Source organism: Drosophila obscura, unplaced genomic scaffold (genome assembly GCF_018151105.1).
Source record: "Drosophila obscura isolate BZ-5 IFL unplaced genomic scaffold, ASM1815110v1 contig_29, whole genome shotgun sequence".
NCBI lineage: Eukaryota > Metazoa > Arthropoda > Insecta > Diptera > Drosophilidae > Drosophila > Drosophila obscura.
Window position 1 is genome coordinate 922796 of NW_024542816.1, and position 21668 is coordinate 944463.

Here is a 21668-nt window from a genome sequence, read left to right on the forward strand (position 1 = left end):
ACAAGAAAAAAAAATATATAAAGTATTTGAAGTACACAAAACACTTGGAAATTACTTATACATATTTACATAAAATAACATACAGTAAAATGTGAAATTTAAATTGATTGTGAACCATCAAATGCAATAGACAAATGTCCAGAAGAACATGTTAAACACCAGAAAGGCCACAGGGAACACAAAACGAGCACGACTATCGATCCACATGGCAATTTCCTGCGGTGTCAGCGTGGTCCAGCCAGTAAAGTCCATCTCTTCCGCTCCAATGCCAATGCCAATGCCCTCCGATCGATTGTTGTTGTACATCTGAGAGGTGGCAGTTTCGCTCAGAGCCGCCGCCGGCTGCCCAGGTGGTGGTGGTACAGCAAAGGCGCTCTCCACAAAGGATATATCCATCTTCTGGCTGGAGGTGCTCATGGCCTGGCCGCTGCTCTTCCGCTTATGGCTGGCGAAGCCCTCGCGCCTTTGGCCCATCACCTGACCCTCTGTGATCGTGGTGATGGGCAAATTCACAGTCAGATAATTGTTGAAGCCAGCCCCGGCCAGCGAACTGGTGTCCGGCTGGCGGGCCATGCCCGAGAAGGAGCGCGAGCGGGCGTGACTGCGGCGACGCAGCAAATGGGGCGACAGCGTGGACTTGAGGATGTGCTTGCTGTTGAGCTTCTTGAGGGGCACATTCTGCTTGCGCCGCCAGATGGTGTTCACAAAAGCAAACTCCACCATGCTGCCGAATATGAAAATGGTGCAGCCGAGGAACCACACCTCCGAAACCTTGATGTAGCTCACCTTGGGCAGAGTTTTGCCTGGCAACGAATGGAATGGAAGAGGTATCGGTATCAGTACTCAGTTGATCCTGCCCTTAATCAAGGACAACCCTGTCTGTGACCCAATGCCCCTGCTCACCCTGCGCCGAGGCCAGCGTTATGAAGGTTAGCATGGTGCTGGTGCCAAGCGTTATCCTGGGCGGAGCCTGGTCCGCCTGCAGCCAGAAGGACACCCACGATATGGCCACAATCAGCATCGAGGGAAAGAAGTAGTCCATCAGGTAGAAGCCCACCACTCGCGTAAGGTGGACGGTAAAGCTCAGCGAGCTGTAGTTGCCGGCAAAGGCGCCATGCCGCAAATCACTGAGATCCGCGTTGATCACCGTCTCATTGGACCAGGAGCGCTGCAGCAGGAACTCGGTTAGGTGCAGGGCCGGATCGTAGGTGATCGGTCGCTTCTGCTCCCAGTGCAGTACCAGCTCCGAAGTATTGTACATCCAGCTCTCGAGCACCGTGGAGCAGTCCTGCTCGTCAAAGGGGAACTTCTTCAGGTTCAGCCAGCAGTAGAGCGTGGCCTTGATGCGGTTCGAGACAATGACAGTGCCGTCCGGCGAGATCGAGGTGAGAATGTCCTTCTCCGTGGTGCCTAAGGTGCGAGAGAGAGAGCATTAATTGGGCAATGGCCATGCATATGCAGCCACCCAACCCACCCAAAATGCTGGAGTCACGCTCGTTGGCCAGGAAGATGTGCGGCATCCAGAGAGAGTCGCGCAGCTGCTGCTCGCCGAGGATGGGCTGCCGCCGCTTGGGGCTGACATTGCGAAAGTTCAGCCGCGGGTCGAAGTAGCGCATCTGCAGCAGGGCGTATATCTTGAACTGCAGATCGTGGGCCTCCAGGTTCTGCATAAAGTAAATGTACGCGCGCATGTAGACGTCCACCGGGAGGCGTGTGCCCGTCTCCGTGTAGGTGATGGGGCGCTCCAGGCGATCGTATCGGCAGCCGTGAGTCAGGCGGTCCAGCAGCTGTGTCTGCGACAGGCTGTCGCCGTCGGCTAGCGTGGGGCACTCCTCGTCGAAGGAGGCACTCTCCCCGCCCTGCAGGCAACTGATCAAAATGGAGATAATCAGCGACCAGTTCATGGCACTGGCACGGTACAATTAAACGGACACAAGACAAGGAAAAAGCCACGCTAAAAATTAATTTTACTCTAACGGTTAATGTAATATGGCTGCCCTGCCCGGCAAGTGTTGGCTAGCGTAAATAAGCTAATACAAAGGAAGGAAAATATAAAATGAAAAATATTACTGAGTGTTGCACATACTTACGATACGTAGGAAAAGCTACAGTCTGGCAATTTAAAAATGTTGATAATATCAAACTAGCTGTAACTCCTCAAGTGGGGCGCCTAACAGCGTTAACAGTGCGTTCATTACAGAGAGCTGTTGCGCTTAACATTCACATGTTAACTGTCGAAAGTCTGCTCTTAACAGTACTAATGTTGCGCATAACAGCCCTAGCACTAAAGCACTTTACAGCACTATCGTGCGACTGGACTGTTGCGCGCGCTATTTGAAATGCTAAAATTCAAACACTGCTGCCCCTAACGCTTTTTATTGAGTTTATTTTGCTGCTGCAGTTGTCACAAATATACATTTACTTAAACATTTACAAAGTTTTTCAAGTTTTCTGTTTTTTTTTTTCATTTTCTTGTATGACTTACTTTTTTATTGTTGTCGCTTTACTATAATTTCTGTTGTAGTTTTTAAACATTTATTTATTTAAATTTATGAATTTGAATCCACTGATAATATGTATGCATAGTTTACTTGTTTTCTCGTTTACTTTACTTTGAGTTTCTGCTTATTGCAATTACAAAAAAAAATTCATTTACCCATGGGCATAATTAGTACATACATACATACATATGTATATATTTTGTATGTTTCTATATGCTGTATATTTGTATATCGTATCGTATATTTAGTACATTTATTTATTTAATTTTACTAAGCATGAGTTACGTATAAAATATGTGTTTTGTTTTGTTTTATTTTGTTTTTTTTTTGGTTGTCGATTATGTGTATGGGTTCTGGGGATTATGTAATTGCTGTGTTTTTGTTTGTGTTGCTGCCTTACGATTACATACAAACATACACATAAAAGACGAATTTCTCTATTATTCATACCCTACATCTCTATATATATATTTATGCATAGGTATTTATATTATTTTAAAGTTGAAGTTGGAAATGTTTTGGGAAAAGCTTGACATTTGATTGACATTCGGTCAAACATCTGTTCTTTAAGATAGAGAGTTTCGATTAATATGTATTTTGAAGCATTTACCATATGCCTGATGCCACTGATGCCACTGATCATGCACAGATCATCCACAGATAGTTGCTTAGTTTATTAATATCCAACCACTCGCGATTATAGCATCAATTTTCCATGAAAAAAGATCCTTAATGTTAATGTGTAATATTGATATTTCTGAATGCCCAAGGGATAAGTTTAGATCTGAAACACTGAGAAAGCACCTCTGGCCAAATCCTATTTGCTCTTTGCTATTTACTTGTAGTATACCATTTATTTTAGTTCTTATTGTAATTTTCTTCTTTTTTTTTTATTTTTTGTTGGGTGTTTTTTTTGGGCCTTTTTGCCGTACCCCAACATTGACTAGTTTTATTTATTTATAGTTATTGATCGATCGATCATCGAAATCAGCTTAGGAGCTATGGAAATGTATCTTCCTATGTACATACACATTGATAGTTCTGCTTACGATCTACGATCTGCGCTCTTCCAGCGGCAGATGCCAATTACGGGGATATTCCTTACACACATACATACATATTTCTAGACATATAAACATTTAAAAAAAAAAAAAAAAAAAACCCACTTTATATTCGACATTCTTGAACCACCCACCCTTCCACTCCTCCCCCCACCACCCCAGGGACTATGTCTAAGACTATGTCTAGGGACCTGTGTCTCTCTCTCTCTCTGCCTGTCTGTCTGCCTGTCTCACTGTCTGTTTATATCTCTAAAATACTGCACTTTCTTCTAATACTTTCTTTTCATTGGCTCCCCCCACCCTAGATCCTATCCACCTGCGTCTCCTGCAGCTCAATCTCCGTCTCCTCGGTGAGGGTGTACACACCGGAGGCGGCTGCCTGCGATGTGGTCGGTGTATTGAGGACATCCAGCAGGGGGCTGTTCAGCGAGGAGTAGCCCAGGCCCGAGTCGCTGCCATGGGCGATGCAGCTGTTGCTGGGCGTCGTCACCTCGCAGGAGGTCAACGTCGGCATGTAGGCGGGTGCGGGTGCGGGGCCAGGGGCCAATCGTGGTGCCCCGTTCGGGTCCATGGTCAGAATGGGTACCAGCTCGTGATTAACATAGTCCTTCAGCACTAGCGATGTGGGTGTGTCTGCAATAGATGTGGAAATTATCAATATAAATATTCGAAACGGGCCTTGGTCTGAACGCACCTGTTACCAGGGTCTCTTCGGTGGGATTGCGCTGATAGAGATGCGCACGCCTCTCGTAATGTCAGGAGGAGGCCGGCACATAGTACTGTCCAGAGTCATCGGGTCCCAGGTCCATCATGGAGCCACCAGCGCCAGTGGCAGTGCCAGCGCCACCACCAGTGACAATTACGGGTCCGCCTGGCGGCAGGCCGGTGCCAGAGTTAGCCAAATCGTTTTTCTTGAAGTCAACAACAATGCGTATGCGATGGACAATCTCCTCGTGGATGACGTTGAAGCACATGGCCGTGAGGGTCATGCCGGACATGATGTACACCGAACAGAACCAGGTGGTGGTGTTCGACTCGCGTCGCAGGCCCGGCAGCATGTCCCCGAATCCGATGGTCGAGAGGCTCATGAAGCAGAAGTATATGCCATCGACAATGGGCCAATTCTCGAGGCGGTACAGCACCGCGGCACCAAACACAATGTAGATGATCATCATCGAGAAGCAGAGGAGTATGGGGGCCATGATGCTCAGGCCGTGCATGGAGCCGCGCGACTCGCTGGCACTCAGCGAATCAATATCATTCGGCAGGGATGTGGGTGGACCACATGGACCGCCACCAGCCACACTGATGCCCGACAATCCGCCCGAGGAGTTGGAGACGGAGGCCACCGTTGCCACCGGTGGCATAGCGCCAGCGGCGCCGTCTGCCACCGCCTGCTTTTCGGGTGTGGTGTGGTAGACATCCCGGACGTAGTATGGTTCCTGCATTGCCGCCTGCTGCTTGCGCAGCTCCTCCTGCTGCCGCTTCCGGCGCATGCGTCGCTCCTTCTCCGCCATCCGCTTCTCATCGTAGCAACAGTACCCGCAGTTCGAGCACAGGCAACAGCACAGCGCCTTCGAGAACACCTCCCGGGCGATCTTGGCCAGGATGCTGCCGGTGCTGCTCAAATACACGAGAGTCAGGGGAATGCCGAAGAGTGCGTAAACCAGAGTCACGATCCTGCCCAGAGTAGTGCGCGGCGCAATGTTTCCATAACCTGAAAAGCGACACAACAACACAGCGAAAACAATTTAACACAATTGAAATTAAGCTTGATACTTTATTTATGGCTAGATTTGGGTTGAAATAAGCCATAAATGGCAGCACTTTTTGCACTGCAGCTCTAAACCAAGAAGCGTCGATAAAACATCGTGATTCCGAAGGTTTTTCACAATTAAAGATCAAGGAAAAAAAGGAAAACCAAAATTAAAAACTCTGCTCAAAGACTCCGCTGCAAAGAGAGATAGGGATAACACACACCAACTCAGTGCAGAAAAAGCATTTGCGTGCGAGAAAAACATCGATATCTGCAACGATTTTATCGATGTTTCGCCGCTCCAGCGAAAGCCCATCCAAATGTCTCCACCTGCAGGCCTTGAGTTACGCAGTAGAAACAACAGCAAATCAACGAAACACGAAACCAAAGCAAGCCCAAAACATTAACTGGAACGTTCAAGCAGCAGCAAGCAACGCCACTAAAGACTCCGCAGTGACAACAACAGACAACATACAAAACAAAACAAGCAAAACAAAACAAAACTCAGACCCGACCAGACAATCAGCTGTTTTGTTTTGCAATATGGCGTCCACATTGACAACCAACGGTTCCACCGTAGACAGCACAGGTCCGGCCAGCAAGCAGAACAACAATTGCCACATTGCACTCGACATGGAGCCGGTGCAGACGCGCAGCAAGCGCAAGGGCACTCCCATCAACAACGAAAATGTGAAACGCCCTGCAACGAGCGAGCGCACCAACAATGCAGGACCGAGCGCGGATCAGGCTGCCAATCAGCATCCGATGCCCAAGAAAGCCACGGCACAGCCACGTGCTGAGAACAAAGCAAAGCTGCGCCTAGATGTGTTTGCCGTCAAAAAAATCCAAAATCGCACCCCTGCCACTGCTCTGTTACGCGCAAAGTCGCGCGCCAAGATCGTTTTTGGGGAGCACCCCTATTCCAATCATGCCCAGATTTCCGTCTTGCTGCCAGCCATGCAGCGTCAGGCCGCCACCGAAGCCCAAGGATATATCAAGCAGACCCTTGGGACGGCTATCGCTGCCGCCTTGACGCCGGTGCTGCCGCTGCAGCCCGTGCCGCTTGATGTGGTGGACTTTGACCGGAAGAACTGCAACGACCCCTGCCAGGTGTCGCACTACGCCATGGACATATTTAACTATCTGAAGACACGCGAGCAACAGTTCCACATCGAGGACTACATGCACAAACAGATCCACATGAATACGTTCATGCGGAGCCAGCTGGTCGACTGGATGGTCGAGGTGCTGGGGATCCTCGAGCTCGAGCAGGAGACCCTCTATCTGGCTGTGAAGATCGTGGACCGCTATCTGTGCCGCGAAGTGATCGTCGAGGAGAAGTTACAGCTGCTGGCGGCCACTGCCTTCTTCATTGCCTGCAAGTACGACGAGTTCCAGCTGCCCTGCATCGAGGTTTTTCTGGACTTTTGCGACGAGGACTACACCCGCAACGAACTGATCCAGATGGAGCGCGATACGCTGCGCATTATCAACTACCAGCTGGGCATGCCCCTGTCCTACCGCTTCCTGCATCGCTACGCGCGCTGTGCCGACGTTCCGATTGCCACATTGACCCTGGCTCGCTACATATTGGAGCTGTCGCTGATGGACTATGCCACAATTGGGTTCAGCGACTCCCAGATGGCATCGGCCGTCCTCTACATGGCCCTGCGCATGGACGCCGGCATCGCTAAGCTGGAGCAACAGGCCTGGACCGCGACTTTGGTCCACTACACGGGCTACCAGCTGTCGGACTTTGCCAAGATTGTGCCCATCCTGAATGCCGGACTGCATCGCAGGCCGCAGGCCAAAATCTCGGTGATACGCAAAAAGTACTCGGAAAAGAAATTGTTCGAGGTGGTCAATGTGCCGCTGCTTACCAGCCAGCAGCTCTTCCAGCACAACCTCGATCTGAAATTGAATCCGATTGGTCTGTCGTAGGGCGCAGGATCTCCAGCCATAGCTCAAGCTTCCGTAAGGCTCTAAGCCGCAACAGTACCAAAAACAAAACAAAAACCAAACCATAAAACAAAGACCAGCGAAATTAAAGTGCAAGAAAATCAGCAGTCTTGTTTTGTTTTACTTTTTATACCCGTACTCAAAAAAGAGTTAAGGGCTATATTGTATTTGTGGTAAAAGTGGATGTGTTCAACGCAGAGAAGGAAACGTTTCCGACCCAATAAAGTATATATATTCTTGATCAGCATCAATAGCCGAGTCGATATAGCCATGTCCGTCTGTCCGTCTGTCTGTCTGTCTGTCCGTCTGTCTTGATGGGCGCCTAGATCTCAGAGACCATAAGAGTCTATAAGAGTCCAAATTTGGTTTCCAGACTCATGTGATATCACACTGCTACAAGTGTATTTCCAAACCAGCGCTGCTGACGCTACTGATTCTCTTTCTTGCTCGCACACTCTGCCTTGTTCAGTGCGCGAGCAACCCCTAGCGGAGGAGATGTAGAATATACATTGAATATGTATATGTAGATAAAAGATGTAGCAAAAAAATGTAAAATGTAAATTTTGTTTTTTTAATTCTAAACTTCTAAAAAATCATATGCTCAAAAATGTATATACTGACTGAGTACGGGTATAAGTAGAGTTGCGTCCCCAGAAGCGACTCACACGTTCCTTATCGTTTTAAAAAAAGATTTGTGTGTGCTTTCAGCAGGCTCCTGCTTTCACCCAAAATGAGTGCTTCCGTTTTCGCAAATTTCAAAGGAAACCAAAAAAAGTAGCTGCCTTCTGTAGCCTTGGATTATGTATCTAATATTAGCATTTGCCTTTTTTGATGAGCTTTCGAAGCATTTTCATTTTTATTTTCGATTCACGGATTCTTATCGCCTTTTTGCCACATTCATTTGCCAGAATGTCAATTTGGATGGCTCTCGTGGGAGCTGGCGGCTTGGCGGTTTGGCATTACCCAAAAGAGCCGTAAACCCCTGCCTCCACCCACTCCTCATGTCAGCCAGCTACATCCAATACCTCAGCCCCACTGGGCTTTCTGATAAAAAAAATAAAAATAAATAACACTAGTCAACACGATTTTTCCTCAAGGAACAAAACGAACTTTTTCTTAAGGATTTGGGGCTTAGAAATGGTTTGATGATATTTTTTTTTTTTCTATGGCAGAACTTTTTTTTAAAGAATTTTTGAAAACTGGTATTTTTTTTTAAGCTTTTTTCAGAGGTAGCGCTTGTTTTTTTCACATAACTCTAGTATCTTACGTCTGGTTGTAAAGAACTTAGCTATTTTGAAAAGATAATTGAAACAGCTAGAAGTTGATGCCGAACACTTTGTGATTTCAGCTTACCGTCTGGGAAATATAAAGCATTGAAATGCAAAAATGATGATTTTTGTGCGGTATTTCTTACGAAATTTTGACTTTAAAAACTCAGGAAAAGTCGAAAAAAAATTATATCTTGTGTCCTCTATTTTTTTGTGTATAGGTGCGTTAATTTGGCGTCGTTTAAGGTATCGCTCATTAAAATCTATGGAGAGACTTTGGAGGTAAAATTCGTTAACCAAACCTAAAATATGGAAAAAATGAACAAAAAATACCTTTTGGAAGGTTGCGAGCCCAACTGCCCAACTTCTAGCTGTTTCAATTATCTTTTCAAAATAGCTAAGTTCTTTACAACCAGACGTAAGATACTAGAGTTATGTGAAAAAAACAAGCGCTTCCTCTGAAAAAATCTTTAAAAAAAAATACCAGACTTCAAAAATTTTTCAAAAAAAAGTTCTGCCATAGAAAAAAAACCATAATTCTTTAAAAAATTTTAAATCTCCATATCTATCAGAAAAAGTCGGTTTGGATCCTTGAGGAAAAAAAAAGTTCGATTTTGTCGAGTAGTGTAATTAAGCTGGCAATGGCAATAAAAATGCTTAACAAGCTTAAGGCAGGAAATTCCCTAGGGAGGCAATCGGTTTTAGGTTTGCTTTTGGGAATGGGCAGGTGGGCGTGGAACACACACACACACACACGACACAAGCGTCGTTGTCGTCAGGTGTGTCATGCATTCATTTTGGTAATTTCAAAATTTTTTTTTTTTTTTTGCATCTGTTTTTGAGCAGGGAAGGGTATTATGCCAAGCCATAAAATGGAATATTTGTAGCTGATAAAGGATCTAATGATCGAAGGTTTGCTGAAGAGAGGCAGAAGTTTCAGATGTTTCAGGAGGATTCTTTCTTCGATGCAAATGGAATAAATGGTTCAGACTGAAAGCTCGAATATTTTGGTTGCATTGAATCGAATGATGTCTGGCTTTCGTTTATGGGGAAATACTCAATGTACAGCAATTAAATCTATGTGCAAAGGCAGCCCCTCCTGGAAGCTGGGCCCGTGTATGTATTTTTGGATATTTTTTTGTATTTATTTATCGGTTTCATTGGGCGTGTCTTTGACTTTTTTATAGAACAAATGATGCCGCCTGGTGGTGTTGATGCGTGCCCCACAAACCCTCTGAACCCTCAATGAATCGCATTAATCGAAGTCGATGTGGGAAATTCACATGTGGATAAGACCCAACGAGCAAACGCCTGGAGCTCCTGTCACTCACTCATCCGGCAATGGAGAGGGAGCGAGAAGCTGCGCCAGATTTGGGGAACATTTGATTGGGGGGGGAGCGGCTTGGAACAGTAGGAACTGAAACAGGAAGCGGATTTGGCGAGAGACCCTGGTTACCATGTAATTGCGTTGACAGCAAATTTAAATGAAATACCATCCCACCAGCCCCACCCCCACCCCTCAAGTCCTCTCCAAAGAGACAAAATGTCAATGTGTCACAAAGCAGACGACATCTCCAGCCCCCAGGCCCATCCTCCCTTAACCCGCTTTCCTTCACTCTCGTACAGTGATCCATTGTATGATGCTGTGGTGGGGGGAAGCGCTGTGGGAGAGGGTGAGGAATAAATCAAAAGTGGCAAAGCTTTTTGGCAACACTTTGCTGATTTATTTGAACCACGGTGCAGGGGCACAGGGTGTGCGAGGGGGCGGGTGCAGAGCTTCGGTTCAGAGAGGAAGTGTGACAACAAAAGACCTGCCCCATAGCCAGCCATGCGATGCCACCAATGGGGGTGTGGGGCTAATAATATTGCCATTGACCCGACTCCGAATCCGACTGCGACTCTGGCGGTGAAGGGGGAGCGGGAGGGCTGTGAAATTCAGCTGTGGCGCACTGTCAATTTGCCTGCCTCTTTGGGAGCAGAGTGTCTGTGGCAGAGGGTTACTCTGTCTGTGTGTGTGTGTGTGCGTGTGAGTGGCACAGCATCTACATATTTTATTGAAAGATATTGAAAGATTTCAATATATTGACAGACAGACAGGCAGACAGACAAGCAAACACATAAGCTTGTATGGGTGTGGCTCTGCTTTTCGGGTTAAATGATTTTCATCGCTCGTCCGGTTATTTATGTGTGTGCGCGTGTTCAAGGAACCCGCTAATAGCCATCGCTTTTGGTAGCCAGAATGTAGGCCAGCCAGGATGAGGCATTGCTGGCGTTGCCTTGGGCCAAATGCAGTCCGAGCGAGTGATTTGTGGTTCGATTGCCAGGGCCATTAGAGGCCACTCGGCAAGTGAATTATGTGAATACATATTGAATATACCCATAGCGAGCCGCAAAGTTGGACCAGTGTACTCTGGATAAATACGTACAATCTCCGCACGATTATTGGATATTAAATTGGATTTTTGATTTAATTTTTTTGTAGTTCCATTTTCCCCCCTTTCCCATCGCCCAATGAGTGAACGATTTCCCCGGAAATTTTCCTAAACACCTAAACAAAATAGGATTGCGATCATAAATAGCTGCCATATTTCTCGGTTCCCCCATTCGTGTGTCTATCAACAGGTTTATTTTTAAATACCCAGAGATACAGCACACAGTAGAAAATCCATCCATCCATCTATTCCTCTCTGTGCCAAATGGAGATCAAAACTCTGCTTAGATTTAGCCTATTCTTTGCGCCCACACCTCCCTCTCTGACCCCTTCAGGGTCTGGCTGTGTGTGTGTGTGTGAGTGCCCGAAGGTCGACATTGTCAGAGATTTGTTCGCATCTTACCTTCGCCGAAAAGGTGTATTTGCAACAAGCACAAATCGAAATTTTTTTCGGTCTAAATTTATGCCCAGCTCTTGGCTTTTGCCCCCTGCGCTATATGGCCATATGGTTTGGTAATAGGTCTGGCCACAATAATGGGCAAATTCTACAATATACACAGGACAAATATTGACTTCTCCCCTCGCCATTTGTGGGGTTTCATACTTAGCCCAAATGTGCCGTCTAATGAACTTTTTCAAGTTGGAAATTCTTGTATTATTTCAGGGATCTTTTTGATTACAAGCTTATCTTTTTGGTGATCTTTAGGGGAATGTATTTGCGTTCCTCTGTGGATGTTTTCACATTGATATTTCTACAGTAAATATCATTCAAGTGTGAAGAGCTGTTAGTCAACAGAAGCGGTCCACTCTATGGGGGGCTGTTATACGCACGATAGGCCCCTAGCCATCGATAACAACAGAGGCGATACTTACTTAAGAAGTCGAAGCGAACAAGATAACACACGTTCAAGAAAACCTTATTTTCAATTAATTCATTCTACATATATTGTTCAACTTATTATATCCAATAAACACTACTATACTACTCAAAAGCCATCCCTTCACAGTTCAGAAGTGGGATTAGTAGAGTTGTTATGTGTAGAGCGTAAAAGTTTTAAGAGAAACTCAAGAAAAGCGGCAAGAATCGTCGGCGTGGGAAGTTTGCAATGGGATATGTTCCCTAAGGTCTGTGTGACAAAGAAAATTGCAAATTACGGAGGTGTTCCTTTTCTACGCGGCAGACGGATTCAACGTTCAGCGATCAGGAATCTTAGTGAACCTGGACAGAAAGAGTCTCAAGAAATTGCGTCAGGAATCTGTGTGAGCCTGTCAATATACATTAATACATACAAAAGGCTTGTGTGTGTATGTAGCGTCGTTGTGAAATTCACAAGTGGAAGCCCAACGTTGTGAAATACAGTCATATCAGTTGTCTCGCTTGCACACATGATTACCAAACTGATTGTGCGTGCAAGTTAAAAGAGGGGCGACTATATCAGCGAAAATGGTCAAAATTGCGGATCTTAAGGTGGACCAGTTACGGTTCCTGTTAAGAGAGCGGAACTTGGCAGTTTCGGGCTCCAGAGCGGAATTAGTACAACGACTAATTGAGTTTGAGAAAACCGAAGACGTAGAGATGCCACAAGCAGCTGGAAACATAAATCAACATGAGGAGGAGACGCTGACGTCACATGCGGCGGCAATTTCACACATGCAAAATGAAATGACGGAGCTGAAGAATATGATGGTTCAGTTGGTCATCATGCAACGACAAAACGCGGAAGCAACAGCATCAGGTGAAACAGCACAAGCGGCAGCAGCAACAACAAACCAGCAGCAGATCAAAGAAGAAAATACCGAAGGTAGACAGGCTACCAATTACGTAAGGCAAGCGTCGGTCAAGGAAATAGCAAATACCTTGCCGGACTATGACCCCAGCGACGATAACGCCATCTCCGTAGACCAGTTCATCGATCGTGTCAACAGGGTAGTTGAGGCTTACCAATGGGACGAGAAGTTTATTTTGCTCGCCATTTATACGCGGCTTAAGGCTCCCGCTACCCCCTCGGAGAACTACCATCTTGCCGCGATGAGGGGGCTTAGTAAGCGTAAGGAACCCAAGAGCTTTACTGGCGGTAGCGTAATGCTGCCAGAAGGGCCACCCAAGCCAGGCAGGTCTTGGGGGAGCGCCGAAGCTAAAAGTAGTTCACCCTGGCGGTAGGGATAAAACGCATCCGTTATGGGGGAATGTCCAGTAACGAAGAACCAGTTAAGGTGCAGGGAGTCGGAGACCCAGTACCGGCAGTGATTGGGGGTGCGAGCCCAGGCTCCCCGGCGTCGATATCCTGTGACTGCAGGAAACCCGAGATGGCAGTGGAGTGCTTGGCTGCCAAATCGTGTAATGCCACAAGCAACAGAAGGATCCGCAGGCAGAAAGGGACGATAGAGGATCTGGAACCGGGAACCACAGACGGAAGCTTCGTCTTCACTGGTCCCTCAGTGTCAGAGGCAGAGTTGGCTACCGCCTTCTCTCGACTCGGATACAACGAGGAGCCGCAGAAGGCGGAGCCACAAGTCACGGCTCCCAATATCCAGGTCGACTCGGGTCCACTACCTGTGACGGATGAGAAGACGGAGGCTGAGACCCTACGCAAACGGCTGTCGGGATACAGGGCATCGGCAAAATACCTCCGCGGTATTAGCCAAAGAACCCCCCGATACGCTGACGGCGAGGGAAAGGAGCCTCGAGAAGAAGCACGAGCAAAACGTGCGGAGGTACGAGCGGCTTAACGGAGTCGCTCCTACCAACGGAGACGAAGCCCCCCCAAGCGCACACGCGGCGGTGACTGAGGACCCCAAACCGTCGACTTCAGCGTCAGCATCAGCTGGCACGAAGACGAAGGTGGACCAACCCTCAACGTCATCGTCTGCGAACGCGCGAGGGAGAAAGGGAAAAAGTTGTCCGGGAAGCAGAGGGGAAGACCACACCTCTGACGCAGAACACGGCGAGTGCCAAGGCACCACCAACGCCCTCTGTACAGAAGGCACCGGTGGAACCGACTGGTCGAGAGCCAAGGTTCAAGCGACAGAGAACGGACGACTCCACAAAAGCTTCCGAGTCGAAGAAGGCGAAACCAGAGGACATTCTGGCCAGCCTAGGATCGCCAGCCGAGCTGCAGGTAGCCATTATCGACCAAAGTCACCCAGAGGGGAAGATATCGGACGTAAATTGGCTGAAGGCAGAATCGGAGATCCTGACCGCCATGAAGGATGCCATTGTGCGCGCAGATAACCCGTTTGTCTGCGAGTTCAAGGGTATCAAGTGGTATAAGGGAGCCAAAGCAGTGGCCTGTGGCAATGCAGAAACTCTTGAGTTTCTCAAAACCACGGTCCAAGGTTTTGGTGAACTTTGGCCAGGAGCGGCACTCCGCGTGGTCCCGACGGATCAGATTCCCAGGAGAACGATCATGAAGGTGTGGATTCCTCCCCCGATTAAGGCGGATGAGGACACACTCGTTCTGATCAAGGCGCAGAACCGGATCCTGGAGACATCGGACTGGACCATCACAAGAGCGATAGCGCGAGACAAGGGGAACGGCAAGGAACTCTGGATCAGCATTGGTCAAGAAAGCCTGGCCAAACTCCTTGCAACGGACTGCCGCATATCCTTTGGTATGGGCACCCTGGCGGTAGCAGTACCGCGACACCCCAGGTCCGCTGAACAGCATGAAGGTGGTGCAGATTAATCTGCATCACTCAAGTGTACCATCGGCGGACCTGCTGCGGTTTATGGAGGAGAAGGCGGTGGACGTGGCCCTCATCCAAGAGCCCTGGATCGTAAGTGAACGGGTTCGGGGACTGAACGGTCGCGGATACCGCCTTCTACGCCACCCCCGCGGGTAAGCCAAGAACCTGTATCGTGGTAAGGAACGAGCTTAATGTTCTGTTTTCTTCCAGGTACAGCACTCCGGACCTAACGGTGGCACTATGTGAGAGGGAGGACGGGAAAAACCTATACCTAGCCTCTGCATACCTGCCGTACGAAGAGGAAGACCCACCCTCGGAGGATGTCAGGGCCCTGATCCACCAAGCGCGGAGGGAGGGACTTGATATTGTCTTAGGCTGTGACGCGAATGCCCATCACTCCCTATGGGGAAGTACAGGCACAAATTCTAGAGGAGAGTCGCTGTTCGAGTACATTCTGTCCACAAATCTTGTTGTGTGCAACCGGGGAGACCACCCCACCTTCCGCAACAGGAACCGTGCAGAGGTTATAGATATAACACTGGCCTCGAATAGCGACTCCCTTACCATCGATGACTGGCACGTGTCCAGTGAGTGTTCCTTTTCGGACCACTACAGGATAGTGTACAGCATCAAATGGAACAAGGAGAGGCCCAAGGCCTACCGCAACCTCAAGCGGACAGACTGGAACCGCTTCTCCGCAACCGTACAGAAGGTGCTGCCTAACCCACCGGAAGGGGGCATAATTCAAACGGAAGCACTAGAGAAAGCTACGCAGACAGTCACTAATGCTCTACAGATGGCGTTTCTCAAATCCTGCCCGATCAGCCGACCCCCAAAGTCCAATCACAACCCGTGGTGGACACGGAAGTTGAGCGAAGTCAGAAAGGAATCGAGGAAACTCTTCAATAAAGCAAAAGTGACAAACACACAGGAAAGTTGGGACGAGTATCGCCGCAGCTTCAATACCTACAAAAACACCTGTAGGAGGGCGGAAAAGGGAATCATGGGCAGCCTTCTGCGATGCCATAGATGGTACCACTGAGGCCTCAAGGCTTCGACGCGTACTGTCGAAGGCACCCACCACACCAGGCCTGCTCCGCAGCCAGGACGGTACCTTCGCAGAGAGCAGCCAAGAATCCCTGGAGCTCCTCATGAGTACTCACTTCCCGGGTTGCTCAGATGTCACCGGTGACGAATCCAACGCCACCAACGACACTGAGGATCATCCAGGAGAGGAAATCGAGGATCTCATACGAAATATAATGGCACCAGACAAGATTATCTGGGCCATTAAATCATTCAGTCCCTACAAGTCACCGGGACCGGATGATATCCGACCAGCCATGCTGCAAGCAACTTGCCTGCACCTACTACCATGGCTGAAGAAAATATTCGAAGGATGCCTCCTAACTGGGTACGTCCCCCATGGGTGGAGGGAGGTGAGAGTGGTCTTCATCCCCAAGGCCGGGAAGATAAACCACATCTCCCCAAAGGACTACAGACCCATCAGTCTGTCGTCATTTTTGCTTAAAACGATGGAGCGACTGATGGATCTATATATAAGAACCAAGCTAGACAAACAAGTGTTCAGTGGAGCTCAGCACGCCTACCTCAAAGGTAGATCAGTTGAGACCGCACTACACGAAGTTGTTGGGCATATCGAAAGGAGTCTAAGCTATAAGGAATATGCCTTGGCGGCCTTTCTAGATATAGAAGGGGCCTTCAACAACGTCAGGATCGAGTCAATAACGGCCGCACTGGCCAAGATTGGCACACACCCGACGGTAACCGGATGGCTAGACAGTGTTCTCAGAAGCAGAACGATAAGCGCCAATCTAGGCTCCTCCTCGTCAAGAAAGACGGTCACACGAGGTACTCCGCAAGGGGGAGTTATATCCCCTCTACTGTGGAACCTGGTCCTCAACGACCTCCTTCTTCAGCTGGGGAGGAGCGGATATAAGGTTACGGCCTATGCAGACGATTTAGTAATACTGGTAACGGGTAAATTTCTGCCCACAATCAGTGACCTTCTGGAATCTGCACTGGCCACTACCGCCAGCTGGGCACACCAGAACGGTTTGGGGGTCAATCCTCAAAAAACAGAACTGGTGCTGTTCTCACGAAGATATAAGATACCGAGTTTCAAACTACCAGCAATCGGTGGAACGACACTCGAGCTATCGAGCGAAGCCAAGTATCTTGGTGTCATCCTTGACTCCAAACTCTCCTGGAAGAGAAACACGGAGGAAAGGAAGAAAAAGGCAATGGCAGCTTTCTACACCTGTAGGAAGACTTTTGGACGAACATGGGGCTTACAGCCGCACATCATCCAATGGATGTATACAGCGGTAATAAGACCCATCCTGACATACGGAGGCATGGTATGGTGGGAAGCGGTTAACACCAAATCCCACCTGGAGAACCTCCGTAAAGTCCAACGGACAGCATGCCTTGGGGTCACCGGATCTCTCAAATCCACCCCACAGGCAGCTCTGGACACCATGTTAGGCCTGGAACCGATAGACCTTCATCTTAAGTGCAAGGCTGGAGACAAGTGCCGCTAGGCTATTAGCCGCGCACTTCTTCAAGCCATCGCCTTATGGCCACGCCACTATACTCCATATGGAAGATAGTGGAACGGCCAGGTGGAGTGACTACTGTGTCTCAGAGTTCTCATGGAAAAGAAACTTTAAAGGACACATACCGGATAGGGAGGAATGGAAGAGTAACACTGTCCTGGGGCAGAACGAGCTCTCCATTTTCACCGACGGGTCAAAGACGGCCGAAGGGACAGGAGCTGGAATCTTCTCCGAAGAACTAGCAACCAACATATCCCTAAGACTACCAGACTGGTGCAGTGTATTCCAGGCGGAGATATATGCAGTATGGCAAGCGGCAAAGTTGGTATACACCTTGGAGATACCTCCGAGGAACATAGCAATCTGCGTTGACAGTCAAGCTGCCATCAAAGCCCTGGTATCCTGCAAGACCACAAGCAGACTCGTACGTGATACGGTGGACGCACTAAACCAGATCAGCGCGCACTCAATCACACTCACGTGGGTTCCGGGTCACACCGACATAGCGGGCAACGAGAGTGCGGACGAGTGTGCCAGAAATGGATCGGCCAAGCCGATGGCGGACGCAGTCAGCGACATAAGGAGACCACTACGAGACATCATCTCGCAGATGATGGGCCGAGCCAGAACGAGATCGGACAGGAGGTGGAACACCACACCAAACTGTGAGATCTCCCGCTCGCTCTGGCCCCACTACGACCTTAAACGCACCAAGACTCTCCTAAGCTTCAGGAAGAGTCGGGTGCGAACACTGACGGGAGTTATAACGGGGCACTGTGTCATCGGCCGCATGGCCACAAGGTACAGACTGCCCCACCATGACTTCTGCCGCAGCTGCGGGGACGAGGAGGAAATAGAGAGCATCCAGCACCTTCTCTGCAACTGTCCTGCACTCATGGGGAGACGTCACCGAATACTCGGTGGCGCCTTCTACGAAGATCTGGACAGCCTGGCAAACATGCCTCTAGAGAAACTGGTGCTCTTTATAGAGGCCTCGGGATGGTTCGCGAAACCTCCCTAGGCACCGGACAATATCCCGTGACGAGTGTGGGCATCACAATGGGCAGACTTGCCTCCGAGTGACCTCGACTTCAGTCGAGCAGCCCTATAAACCTAACCTAACCTAAGGCTCCCGCTAAGATGTGGCTCGACTCGTCGCCGGTTCTACACACCACATGGAGTGACTTCGCTGCAGCTATAAGAGACGAGTTTGGATCTAACCCAGTTGAGGCAGAAGTTCACTTCAATATGGCCAATGCAACCAGACGATCAAAGGAGACAGTAAAGGAGTACTGTTTCCGGATGTCCGCCCTTGGCGTGCGGTACAAGCTTAGTGAAGCAGCTGTTATAGGATATGTTAGATCAGGTATACAGCATCGAGAATTGCAAAATAGTATTGCCGCAATTCAGTTTTCGTCAATGAAGCAGTTTCGTGATGCAGCCGAATCGTATTTTGTAAATAGAGGTCGACCAATCGCAAACAAAAAGGAGTTCGTACCAAAAGGCAGCAACTTTGAGACAGAGCAGGATTACGACGTAAAGCCAAAAAAGCCAAAGGAGGCTCAGAAGTGCTACAATTGTGGAGAATTGGGACACTTCGCTAGTTCATGCCAACAAGAACTGCAATAAGTTTCATGCACGCAATGAGAAATGCCAACCGGCAGATATGATGCGTTTGGGTGCCGCGAATCTCGACAAGCTATTCACCAGGAAAATCTACATAAAGTCGTACATCTATAGCGCCTTCATTGATACTGGAAGTCAGGCTAGTATCATGCGCCAATCAGTTGCCAAACAAATCAACGCTGATCGCCACAAGTGCTCTATGAAGATTCGAGGCATTTGTGGGGGTTCCTGTATCCTGACTGAAGCAATGGTTGTGGATATGGACATCGATGGAAAAATGATTACGGCCAAAGTATACGTAGCAGACGACGACCTGCTGCAAGAGGACTTTCTGTTAGGACAAGACGTCATCATTAGCGGTCAGCTATCGCTGAAGTTTGAGTCAGGCGACACCGAAGTGAAACGTGCAGTTCATCAAACGGTAGCGTTTGTAAGCGACAACCTAACTACAAAACTTCTTGTCAATCTACAGAACCAGCAGGAAGAAGTAAAATGGGCGGTTTGCTGGAGAAGTTCAACCATGTTTCCTCCACAGGACTGCAAGGCATAGGAAAAACCAACATCGTCCAAGCCAACATTATCGTTGAGAGTGGCCAAGTGGTTTCGCAAGCGCCATACCGAGTATCCGAGCCAAAGAAGGAAATTGTAAGCAGAATGGTCGAAGAGCTGTTGGAGCAGGATATTATCATACCATCCACGTCAGAGTACGCCAGCCCAGTGGTGCTCATCAAGAAGCCAAATGGTAGTGATCGACTCTGTGTTGATTACCGCCGTCTCAATAAACTGATCAAGAAGGAAAATTTTCCTGTACCGAACATCGAGGAGCGTCTGCAGGAGGCGAAGCGATTTAAATACTTTTCTTCTCTGGACCTCAACAGCGGCTATTATCAGATAGAAGTAGCACCGGAAAGTAGAAAGTTTACTGCATTCATCACTACGGATGGACTGTATGAGTTCAAGCGACTTCCTTTTGGACTAAAAACTGCACCTGCTGTATTCAATCGACTCATGGCAGAATTACAGAAGCGAGTGCAGAAAGGCGACATGATACATTACATGGACGACATCTTAATTGGTAGTCAGACGTTTGACGAGATGTATGAGAAGCTTGAGCGAATCCGCCAAGTATTGCAAGAGTGCGGACTAACGCTAAATCTGGATAAATGTGAATTGTTCAAGCAAACAATTACATTCCTGGGTCATCAGATACACGCAGACGGCATCAGTCCTGGAGAGGTTAAGACGAACGCTATTGCATTGTTCTCGACGCCGAGCAATGTGACTGAAGTACGGCAGTTTTTGGGTCTCAGCGGTTACTTCCGGAAATTTGTTGCCGGATATGCCATTATTTCGGATCCCCTGCGTGCCCTGTTGCGCAAAGACCAGACGTTCAAGTGGGAACAGCCACAACAGGATGCATTTGACGAGTTAAAGAGACGCCTAATATCGAAGCCCGTTGTCACCAGTTACCGACTCGATGCTGAGCATGAGCTATATACGGATGCCAGTGCCGTTGGCTTAGCCGGAGTATTGCTGCAGAAGGATGAGGATCAGATGAAGCCAATTGCTTACTATAGCCGAGCAACGTCCAAACCAGAGAAGAACTACCACAGTTACGAACTAGAAGCTCTAGCCGTCGTCGAGTCGTTGGAGCGATTTAAATATTACATATATGGTAAGCGTATTAAAGTCGTTACCGATTGTAATGCCCTGAAAACATCAATGGAGAAACGAGAGCTTATACCCCGAATTGCAAGATGGTGGCTACGTATACAATAATTTGACATGGACATTGTTCATCGAGCTGGAACACAGATGAATCATGCTGACGCGCTAAGTCGAGCTCCATTTGAGGATGCACATGAGATGGACACAACATCCCTGCAAATTTCGAAGACCATCATCGACGAGGCTGATTGGTTGTTTGCCATACAATTGCAAGATGAGAAAATCCAGAAGATTGTCGCTGAGATGAACATTGATAAGAAACCTGAGACCGACGAGTATGTGATCGAGCAAGATCGCCTGTTTCGCAAATATGACCTGGATCACCTGGGACCCTTCCCAAAGAGTTCAAAACGGAATGAGCACATTCTTGTGATTGTCGACGCATTAACTAAATTTACCATAGTGCAAGCTGTAAAAAGAACAGCCACGAAACACGTTATTGATATCCTGCAGGAGGTAACCAGATACTTAGGAATGCCAGATCGAATCATTACCGATCGCGGTACAGCTTTTACGGCATAGGATTTTGAAAAGTATTGTAAGTCGAATAATGTAAAGCACATACTCAATGCTGTAAAGACACCGAGAGCGAACGGACATGCAGAGCGAACCAACCGGATTATTTTGTCAATGCTATTGCCTTCAAATGAAAATGAAAAACGATGGGACGACCAGATACGCTCAATTCAATGGAGCATCAACATCATGGTAAATAGTACGACTAAATGTTCCCCATTTCAGCTATTGTATGGTTATGAGCCACGAGATATCCTCAAGAACACAGTGACAAATGCGATCCAAGGCCCGGATCTGAAGATGATGACAGATGACGAGTTGGAAAAGCTACGAGCAGATGCTGCGACTACAGTCAACGACCATAGGGCTGCTGCGAAGAAACGTTACGATGCTAGACATTCCAAGCCAACCGTATATACCCTTGGTGATCTTGTGTTAGTCGAGAATGAGCCGTTTAGCACAGGAACATCACGCAAATTGGAGCCTCGCTACAAAGGTCCATTTATTATCAGCAAGGTTCTGCCAAACGACCGATATCTAGTAGAAGATATCCCTC

The 21668-nt window shown here is 48.1% G+C and overlaps 3 protein-coding genes across 3 annotated transcripts in view; 1 reads left to right on the plus strand and 2 right to left on the minus strand.

The window, feature by feature from the left end:
- Positions 1-117: 117 nt before the first annotated feature.
- Positions 118-2182, minus strand: LOC111069379 (pH-sensitive chloride channel 2). Its single transcript, XM_022359413.2, has 4 exons — positions 2091-2182; positions 1475-2030; positions 904-1410; positions 118-803 (listed from the first exon to the last, which is right to left on the minus strand). The coding sequence occupies exons 2-4, from the start codon at positions 1902-1904 to the stop codon at positions 118-120; spliced, it is 1623 nt and encodes a 540-aa protein (XP_022215105.2). The 5' UTR covers positions 1905-2030; positions 2091-2182.
- Positions 2183-4103: 1921 nt separating this feature from the next.
- The window catches only part of LOC111069376, a 101727-nt gene continuing 84162 nt past the window's right edge, over positions 4104-21668 (minus strand). Inside the window, exons 6-7 of the mRNA XM_022359410.2 lie at positions 4257-5279; positions 4104-4195 (exon numbers count right to left, since the gene is read on the minus strand). Coding sequence (XP_022215102.2) covers positions 4318-5279 — 962 coding nt within the window. The 3' untranslated portion in view covers positions 4104-4195; positions 4257-4317. The remainder of the gene's footprint in view (positions 4196-4256; positions 5280-21668) is intronic.
- Positions 5630-7377, plus strand: LOC111069378 (G2/mitotic-specific cyclin-B3-like). Its single transcript, XM_022359412.2, has one exon. It carries the CDS (start codon positions 5862-5864, stop codon positions 7257-7259), a length of 1398 nt encoding a protein of 465 aa, XP_022215104.1. The 5' UTR covers positions 5630-5861; the 3' UTR covers positions 7260-7377.

Excerpts from the sequence above, each read along its gene's own strand:
- LOC111069378 (XM_022359412.2), top strand. The coding sequence starts at position 5,862 with ATGGCGTCCACATTGACAACCAACGGTTCCACCGTAGACAGCACAGGT.
- LOC111069379 (XM_022359413.2), bottom strand. The coding sequence starts at position 1,904 with ATGAACTGGTCGCTGATTATCTCCATTTTGATCAGTTGCCTGCAGGGC. Across the intron at positions 1,411-1,474 it reads GCGTGACTCCAGCATTTTGG|GCACCACGGAGAAGGACATT; the intron begins GTGGGTTGGGTG and ends CTCGCACCTTAG. Across the intron at positions 804-903 it reads AACGCTGGCCTCGGCGCAGG|GCAAAACTCTGCCCAAGGTG; the intron begins GTGAGCAGGGGC and ends ATTCGTTGCCAG.